Genomic DNA, 10,275 nt, shown 5'->3' on the forward strand with positions numbered 1-10,275 from the left:
CAGGCGTCCCGACCTTATGTTCTTCTGACTGAGCCAGCCAGGGGCCCCTGCAGCTTTACATCTGAAGGGGTTCACACTGGACTTTTCTCATTATCCTGTTTCCCTGACAATATGTTACAACCTTACCCTTGTTTGCCTGATGACTTCCTGTGACTGGTTCCGAGCACCCCACAACGTCTATCTTCAACTGAAGGTGGTTTATTTGAGGTAATAGTTTGGGCCATTTCAAGGCGTTACTCAGTTTTGCTGGGTATCTCCCATCTATACAGAGGTATACGTCTACTTCTACTTCTGTTTGTCTCCTGTCAATCTGTCTTTTCTTACGGGGGGTGGGGGGGTGTCAGCTAAGTACCGAGAAGGGTAAAGAGAAAATTATTCTTGTTCCCCTACATCCCTAAAGCCTCACTGACCAGCAAGTTTGGGTTGTACACAGACAGCCACTTTCCCCCAGGTGCCCCCAGAGGCGCGATCACACGGTGTTCCCACCAGTGTTATTTGCCAGATTAGCAAATCAAACTGTTTATAGCAGGTCCCTCACCTATGAAGGTAAGCAGGAAGTCTGTACACAACTAGTGGGCATGTTTTCATACTGCTGTCAAGGTGTAGCAGAATAGAAGGGATTGACACAAAAAACAAAAGGAGAAAGGGGAGATTGGAAAAGTGACCACCTGGAAGGAGGGACAATGTCCAGAAGAAAGGAAGGGCCCCTTTTCTGTAATACTGTAGGGGCAGAATGAGGGTGGGATCGTGGGTAGGGAAAACACCGGACAGGTCTGAACAGCTAGTGTGGCAGCGTGGGAGCCTTAAGAAGCTGGGGTGGGTCGAGTGGTTCAAGCAGCATCCAGGGACTGCAACAGAGTGCAGCCAAGTACAGAGGCAGCAGAGGTGGTAAGAGGCTGACGGTTGCCCCAGCTCTTCTGCGGCTCTCCCACCTACAAAGCCCACTAGATTGCCTGCACAGGGAACACCCACCTTCCGGGCTAGAGAGGAGCCACATTCTGAGCTGTCACTGTGAAGACAAGCACCTGACCCTGGAAAGGTAGACCAGCCCATAGCCAGAAGTTTCTAAATCTCACTGCAGCCCCAGCACAGGTGCCATAAAGCACAAAGGACCGCCCTTAAAATAAAGGGTTAATAATCTGTGAGTCAAAATGAAGCAAAAATACACAAACCTGGGAACATTAAATTTATTTTAATTTATATAAATAAAAGGAAATGATCTACTTAAATAATGATTCATCTGGGTCTTCTTGTATAATACAAAGTTCTTCCATGGGAGTCTGATGATTTAGAGGCCAGCAACTCTTCTCACATGTGTAAATCAGAACTGTTCCAAATTCTACAGAAAGATCTGAAAGACAAAACATATTCAGGATTCTAACAAAGAGGAAATGTTAGAAGATACACTAGGTATTTAAAGGTTTGCTTACTCTAGAGCAAGACTACCTGAGTTTAAATCCCAGCTCTACCACCTGAGTATGGGACTTCACCAATCTGTAATGAGGACTGTATTTATGATGATAAGACTGTTGTGAAGAGGGGCTCCTGGGTGACTCAGCTGGGTGTCTGCCTTTGGCTCAGGTCATGACCCCAGGGTTCTGCAACCAAGCCCCACATCTAGCTCCCTGCCCAGCAGGGAGTCTGCTTCTCCTTCTCTCTCTGCCCCTTGTCCCTACTTGTGCTTACGCTTTCTCTCTTTCAAATAAATGAATAAAATCTTAAAAAAGAAAAAGACTGGGGGCGTCTGGGTGGCTCAGTGGGTTAAGCCTCTGTCTTTGGCTCAGGTCATGATCCCAGGGTCCTGGGATTGAGCCCCACATCGGGCTCTCTGCTCAGCAGGGAGCCTGTATCCCCCACTCTGCCTACTTGTGATCTCTCTGTCAAATAAATAAAATCTTTCAAAAAGAAAAAAAAGAAAAAGATTGTTGTGAAGAGGATTAAATAAAGTAGTGCATGTAAGATACTTGGAACAGAGCCCGGCACATCTTAAGTGCTCAATGTAAAACAAAGAGGTTAAGCAACAAGAAGATAATGGAAGGAGAACGATGATGCAATATCAGTGTAGCTGGTGTTGCTACAGGAGTGATTTTACCTGATAAGCTGAAAAAATAATTAGGAACAGCAAAAGTGGTGTTCACTACCTTCCAGCCACATTCTTGCCCACAGAAAGTGACCACCGATGACCAAAAGCAGATTTAATGGGAAGATATACTTTAAAGTCTTTATTATAACTGTCTAGGATATTGGACACTGAAAATCATGTTTTTTTGTTTTGTTTTATTTGACAGAGAGAGAGCACACAGACAGGGGGAGCAGCAGGCAGAAGGGGAAGCAGGCTCCCTGCTCTGAGCACTTAAGATGTGAAGTGGGACTCCCTCCCAGGACCCTGGGATGATGACCAGAGCCGAAGGCAGGCGCTCGCTTAACTGACTGAGCCACCCAGGTACCCCTCAATTAAATCTGTGACAAGGTTGGGGGACCACCTGGGTGACTCAGTTGGTTAAGCATCTGACTCTTGATATTAGCTCAAGTCTTGATTTCAGGATTGCGGAGTTCAAGCCTCTTGATGGATCGATGCTGGGCACTGAGCCTACTTAAAAAATAATTGGGGGGGGGTGTACCTGGGTGACTCACTCAGTTAAGCACCCAACTCTTGATTTGAGCTCGGGTCATAATCTCAGGGTCCTGAGATCAAGCCCTGTATCAGGCACCAACGTTGGCTTAGAGTCTGCTTGAGATTTCTCCCCTGCTCACATTCTCTCTCTAAAATAAATAAACAAAATCTTTTTTTTTTTTTTTAAAGATTTTTATTTATTTATTTGACAGAGAGAGATCACAAGCAGGCAGAGAGAGAGGAGGAAGCAGGCTCCCCACTGAGCAGAGAGCCCGATGTGGGCCTCGATCCCAGGACCCTGAGATCATGACCCGAGCCGAAGGCAGCGGCTTAACCCACTGAGCCACCCAGGCGCCCTAAATAAACAAAATCTTAAAAGAAAAAGATTTCACGGGGCTCCTGGCTGGCTCCGTCAGTGGGTCAGGCATGTGACTCTTGATCTTGGAATCATGAGTTCGAGCCCCAAGTCGGGTGTAGAGTTTACTTACTTACTTACATACATAAGTACCCCACTAAGAGAACACACTACCTCCACTACCTCCAAAAAGGATTCTCTCTCACTCTCTCACACACAAACACACACACACACAATCCTAAGAGCTTACAGAAATTTGTCAATGGACAGAGCCATGAAGAATAACACCAAGAGGGGCGCCTGGGTGGCTCAGTGGGTTAAGCCGCTGCCTTCGGCTCAGGTCATGATCTCAGAGTCCTGGGATCGAGTCCCGCATCAGGCTCTCCGCTGAGCAGAGAGCCCGATGCCCTCTCTCTCTCTCTGCCTGCCTCTCCATCTACTTGTGATTTCTCTCTGTCAAATAAATAAATAAAATCTTTAAAAAAAAAAAAAAAAGAGAATAACACCAAGAAAACATGCTAAACAAGAACTGCTGATTTCAGAATGGGAAAAAGGGAGTCAACAGGCGGGGCTGGAGAACTGGTTTGGAGCAGCAAAGGAAAAACCCTTTGAAAGGAAAAATGCAGGCAGGGATAATGGAAAGAAAAGCATCAAAGACAGAACTAACAAGACAAAAATAGAGCTTATTTGGGAGAAATAAGAAGGCTGGAGTCTGCAAACTGGTAGCCACCAGGGTAGGAAAAAAGGAAGGGGCGAGAAATCAGATGAACAAAATACCAAGTAGCAGAGTCCTGTACATGCTGCCTGAGCCCAGGGGCCTGACACAGCAGAAGGGGGAGGGTAGGACAAAGAGGAAGTTATGTGGAGGTGAAAACAGCCCCAATATGCATCTAAGGAAAAACATCAGAAGCCACAAGGAACAGAAAAGATAGGTGAAACCTAATTACAGGTAGAAAGGAAAGGCTTGAGAGAATCGCAGTGAACAGAGGGAAAGAGGAGAGATGTGAGCACAGGAGAGGAGAAAGGTGGTCAAAGCAACCGCTACTGCTTCCGCAGAAAAGCTACAAACGCAACAAAGAAATATCCAGAAATTTGAAGGGAAAAAAAAAATAAAACAAAACGAAATGGAGGTCCAAAAATCCACCCTGTCCCAGGATGAAAGGATTATGGAACAATGCAAGGGCAAGACCTGTTAATTCAGACTGGACTTCACGAATACAGAAAAATCTACAGGTGCTAGCATAAATGTTAGTTACAAAGTGGTGGGGGGGTGGGTGGAATCAGGCCACCCTCAGACTTCATTCAAAGCCTAAAGATATCAATATTAAGGATCTTAGGGATTTGGAGGAAAAACATACTTCTCTGTGAGATGGGGCCACAGGAGAGGACAGGAGAGCCAGAAGGGCTCTCACTGTGAGGACATGATAGCACTGGGGCTACCACCGTTGGGAGGAAAGAAAATGGGATCTCAGGATTTTATACATGGGTTGTTCTTCAATGCAAAAGCAGACATTCTGAAGTAAGAATAACAGCTATAAACCCTCCTTAAGGCTATCACTTGACAGACTGTTAGCTACCAGAGACCAATCAAAATAAAACATTCAGGAATGGAAAAGCTCACAGAAAAGAATGGTGTGAGCATGCAAACAACAGAAACAGAGAACAAAAGCTTATTAGCTGCGACAATCACGGTGACAGAGTACAGACGTATAGCCTCAATGCAATACAATAATATTAAAATAGGACACCTGGCTGACCCCTAATCTTGGGGTTATAAATTCAAGCCCTACAATGGGCACAGAGATTACTTGAAGAAATTAAAAAAAAATTTTTTTTAAAGATTTTATTTATTTATTTGACAGATAAAGATCACAAGTAGGCAGAGAGGCAGGCAGAGAGACAGGAGGAGGCAGGCTCCCTGCTGAGCAGACAGCCCCATGCGGGGCTCGATCCCAAGACTCAGGGATCACGACCCAAGCTGAAGGCAGAGACCTAACCCACTGAGCCACCCAGGCGCCTCAATAAAAAAAGTCTTAAAAAAAAACAACACCTAAAATATTTGGAGGTGGAACAGGGCATAAGTTTCCTTATTATAGTAAAGAGCCAAATACATATGATCTAAAGTTGAAAAATGGAATGAGGGGCTCCTGCGTGGCTCACTCATTAAGCGTTTGCCTTGGGCTCAGGTCATGATCCCAGGGTCCTGGGATCGAGCCCCACATCAGGCTCCCTGTTTCTCCCTCCCCCACTCCCCCTGCTAGTGTTCCCTTTCTTGCTTTTTCTGTCTCTACCAAATAAATAAATAAAACCTAAAAAAAAGAAAAAAAAAGAAAGAAAGAAAGAAAGGAAGGAAGAAAGAAAAATGGAATGGGTGTAATTCTCTTAGCTTCAGAAGGATCTTTTAGCAACTAGGTAAAGAAACCATTGCCTACAGTCCAGCAACTGCTTCACATACATTTTTCCTTATGCTGAATTTGCACACATTTATTCCAATATTCTTAATTAGAATGTACTGAATTTTCCTGTGGGTAGAAATTTTTTTTCCTAGGGGCGCCAGGGTGCCTCAGTCAGCTAAGTGTCTGCCTTCACTCACGTTATGATGTCAGGGTCCTGGGATCGAGCCCACATGGGGCTCCCTGCTCTGCGGGGACCCTGCTTCTCCATCTCTCTCTGTCTGCAGTTCCCCCTGCTTCTGTTCAGTCACTCACTCTGTGTCAGGTAAATAAGTAAAATCTTTAAAAAAAAAAAAAAAAAAGAATTTTTTTTTTCCAGCTATCTATCTAAACTTCCTATCTGTATTAATGTCAAGAATGATGACTAGAATGATGTCAACAAATGGTGATTTCCAGGGTTCACCAGACATTTATACAAAATCTCCAACATAACATTTGGGGATCAGAAAAATTACAGGAGAGGTGCCTGGCTGATTCAGTCTAATGGAGGATGCAACTCTTTTTTTTTTTTTTAAAGATTGTATTTATTTCTTTGACACAAAGAAAGAGAGATCACAAGTGGGCAGAGAGGCAGACGCGGGGTAGCGGGGGCAGGTAGGGAGCAGGCTCCCAGCTGTGCAGAGAGCCCAACGTGGGGCTCGATCCCAGGACCCTGAGAGCATGACCTGAGCCCATGGCACAGGCTTAACCCACTAAGCCACCCAGGTGCCCCAAGAGCATGCAACTCTTGATCTCAGGGTTGGAGGTTCAAGTTCCATGCTGGGTTTAGAGATTACTTAAAAATAAAATCTAAAAAAAAAAAATTGCAGAAAATAGACACATGGGTAACAAGTGAAAACTTAAAAAAAAAAAACAACAACCCAGGCCACTTCTTCTTCCCTTTTTTTTTTTTTTTTTGGTTAAGTAGGCTCCACACCCAGCATGGAGCCCAAGGTAGGACTTGAACTCACGACCCTGAGATCAAGACCTGAGCTAAGATCAAGAGTAGAACCCTTAACTAACTGAGCTATCCAGATGTCCCTAAACCACTTCTTAACGATGTAAAAGAACTCAACAAAGAAAATAAAACAAAAAGGTGGTATGGAAAAGCTTCAGAGAACAAGGAAGAGCTATTAGAAACTAAAAATAGAACAGTCAAACCAAATTCAAAAGAAGGGTTAGAAGACAGAGCTAACAAAGATGTCAAGTTAAACAGAAGCACTCTATGCTTCATACACTGTATGATTCCATTAGTGTGAAATTCCATATGATTCCAGAGCAAGCAAAATTCTTTTTTTTTTAAGACTTAATTTATCTATTTATCTTCAAGATTTTCTAAATTATTTATTTATTTATTTGACAGACAGAAATCACAAGTAGGCAGAGAGGCAGGCAGAGAGAGGAGGAAGCAAGCTCCTTGCTGAGCAGAGAGCCCGATGAGGGGCTCGATCCCAGGACCCTGAGATCATGACCTGAGCCAAAGGCAGAGGCTTTAACCCACTGAGCCACCCAGGCACCCCGAGCAGGCAAATTTCTTAAGGGGATAGGGGAGAGTGATAAGCCTAGAGAGGGAAGGAGGCCCAAGGGACTTTCTGGGACATGCAAACACTCCCATCTTACTCTGGGAGGTGATTACAAGAGTATATTTATGTAAAAGTTCATCAAGCTATAGGCCTCAGATTGGTGTACTTTACGGTGTGCTTTCTTTTTACTTCTTAAAAAAATATTTTATTTATTTACTTGGCAGAGAGAGACAGACAGCAAAAGAGGGAACACAAGCAGAGGGAGTGGGAGAGGGAGAAGCAGGCAGCCCGATGTGGGACTCAATCCCAGGACTCTGGGATCATGACCCAAGCTGAATGCAGATGCCCAACGACTGAGCCACCAGGTGCCCCTGTATGCTTCCTTTTTAAAAAGTAAGTAGGTGGCAAGGATTTCCTGAATATGAAACCAAAAGCATAGGCAATAGAAGTAAAAATAGACAAATTGGACTATATTAAAATTAAAAACTTAGGTGCACCAAGGGACACAATTAACAGTAAAAAGGCAACCTATAAAACGGAAGGAAACATTTGCAAAAATCACACCTAATAAGGGGTTCATACCTAGAATATAAAAAGAACTCTTACAACTCAACTACATATCAAATAACCTGACTATAAAATGAACAGTAAGACTTGAGTAGACACTTCCCCTAAAATGGTATGTAAAATGGCTAATAAGCCATTCATATGAAAAATGCTCAACATCAATAATCATTAGGGAAATGCAAATTATAATAGATACCATGTCACATCCATTAGGATGGTTACTATTAAAAACAAAAAACAGGGGCACCTGGGTGGCTCAGTGGGTTAAGCCTCTGCCTTTGGCTCAGGTCATGATCTCAGGTTCCTGGGATCGAGCCCCGCATCAGGCTCTCTGCGCAGTGGGGAGGCTGCTTCCCCCCATCTCTCTCTGCCTGCCTTTCTACCTACCTGTGATCTCTGTCAAATAAATAAATAAAATCGTAAAAAACAAAACAAAACAAAAAATAAAACCGAAAGACAAGTGTTGGTGAAGATGTGGAGAAATTTGAAATTCTTGTGCACTGTTTATTGGGAATATAAAATGGTGCAGCCACTATGAAAAATGTTACAGTGGTTCCCCAAAGAACTAAAAATAGAATTATTATATGATCTAGCAATTCTGCTTCAGGTATACATAGTCACAAGAACTGAAAGCAGGATCTTTTTTTTTTTTTTTTAAAGATTTTATTTATTTATTTGACAGAGAGAGATCACAAGTAGGCAGAGAGGCAGGCAGAGAGAGAGAGAGGAGGAAGCAGCCTCCCTGCTGAGCAGAGAGCCCCATGCGGGACTCGATCCCAGGACCCCGAGATCATGACCTGAGCTGAAAGCAGCGGCTTAACCCACTGAGCCACCCAGGCGCCCAGAAAGCAGGATCTTGAAGAGAGATTTGTGCACCCAGAATCATAGCAACAACCTTCACAATAGCCGAAGAAGCAGGAGCAACCCAAGTATTCAACAAATGAACAAAATGTGGTAGATCCATACTACAGAGTATTAGCTTTAAAAGGAAGGAAACTCAGACACACAGTATGACATGGATGAACTTCACTTACACTAAGTGAAATAAGGCAGTCTCAAAGGACGAATACTATGATTCCACTTCTATGAGTCAAATTCACAGAACCAGAAAGTATAACTGTGGTCCCCAGGAGCTGAGGAGAGGGGGACATGGGGAATTGTTAATGGTTATAGAGCTGCAGTTTTGCAAGAGGAAAAAGTTCTGAAGAATGGCTGCATAACAATGTAAATAAAGTTACTAAATTGCACTTACAAATGGTTAAGATGTTAAATTTCCTTATATATATATATTTACCACAACTAAAAAGACAAAGTACAAAGTTGAAGAAAACTGGAAAGTGAAACAAAAATCAGAACAAAAAAGAAGAACCAGGGTGCCTGGGTGGCTCAGTGGGTTAAAGCCTCTGCCTTCAGCTCAGGTCATGATCCCAGGGTCCTGGGATGGAGTCCCACATCGGGCTCTCTGCTCAGCAGGGAGCCTGTTTCCCCCTCTCTCTCTGCCTGCCTCTCTGCCTACTTGTGATCTCTGTCAAATAAATAAATAAAATCTTAAAAAAAAAAAAAAAAAAAAAAAGAAGAAGAACCAAAGCAAGTTCCCAAAAAGGCACGAAAGGAAGAAAATCATCAAAGTTGAAGGACATGAGTTTCTGAACTCAAAACACTTACCAAGTACTTAGCACAATATACACAATTTCAAAATAACAAGGATAAAGTGAAGATTCTGAAAGTGACCTGGAAACAAGAGCTCCCATTCAAAGGACTAACAGTCAGAATGGCACTGCTTTCTATAGCAACACAGGATGCTAAAAGAATGAGGTAATATCAGGGCCTCTGGCTGGCTCAGTAGGTGGAGCATGTGATTTCTGATCCTGGGGTTCTAATTTCAAACCCCATGTTGTGTGTAGAGAGTACTTAAAAATAAAATCCTAAAAATAAATGAATGAATGAATGAAGTCGTATCTTTAAAATTTTTGAAAAAAATTATTAATGCCTTAGGATTCCATATCTGACTATTATTGTGAACATAAACATACAATAAGTATATTTTAGGACCCACAGGACACTTTAAGTCTCTGTATCCCATGATCCCATCTCAGGAAATTAGTAGAGAAAGTGCTATATCAAAACTGAAAGGATAGGGGAGCGCCTAGGTGGCTCAGTGGGTTAAGCCTCTGCCTTCGGCTCAGGTCATGATCTCAGGATCCTGGGATCAAGCCCCCCATCGGGCTCTCTGCTCAGCAGGGAGCCTGCTTCCCCCACTCCCTGCCTGCCTCTCTGCCTACTTGTGATCTCTGTCAAATAAAATCTTTAAAAGAAAAAGAAAACTGAAAGGACAAACTGAGAAAGAAGAAGATAAGAGCTCTAGGAAACAGGGGGACTCACTTGGAAGATGGGTAGGGGATACCCAAATAAAGGTGACCCAGAATGACAGCAATGCTAGAAGTATGGAAGGCCTAGAGCTCAGAGTAGCTCAGGAGAACTAGACACACAGGACAGGTCTTCAGGGAAACATGGAGCCAGGTAGTCTGGCGTTCAATTTGTGAGGCAAATAACATTGAGAACTTTCAGGAGGGTGTGAAAAGAACTGGCCATAATAATGAAACATAATAGGGGCGCCTGGGTGGCTCAGTGAGTTAAAGCCTCTGCCTTCGGCTCAGGTCATGATCCCAGGATCCTAGGATCGAGCCCCGCATCGGACTCTCTGTTTAGCGGGGAGCCTGCTTCCTCCTCTCTCTCTCTCTGCCTGCCTCTCTGCCTACTTGCGATCTCTGTCAAATTAAAAAA

At 43.6% G+C, this 10,275-nt stretch overlaps 1 protein-coding gene across 5 annotated transcripts in view; it reads right to left on the reverse strand.

The window, feature by feature from the left end:
* Positions 1–1,171: 1,171 nt before the first annotated feature.
* Positions 1,172–10,275, reverse strand: part of PDCD2L (programmed cell death 2 like) — a 25,973-nt gene continuing 16,869 nt past the window's right edge. For all 5 annotated transcript variants that reach the window (XM_059382570.1, XM_059382571.1, XM_059382577.1 and 2 more), the window contains one exon: positions 1,172–1,351. In XM_059382570.1, coding sequence (XP_059238553.1) covers positions 1,221–1,351 — 131 coding nt within the window. In that variant the 3' untranslated portion in view covers positions 1,172–1,220. The remainder of the gene's footprint in view (positions 1,352–10,275) is intronic.

This window comes from Mustela nigripes, chromosome 17 (assembly GCF_022355385.1).
Source record: "Mustela nigripes isolate SB6536 chromosome 17, MUSNIG.SB6536, whole genome shotgun sequence".
Classification (NCBI taxonomy): Eukaryota; Metazoa; Chordata; class Mammalia; order Carnivora; family Mustelidae; genus Mustela; species Mustela nigripes.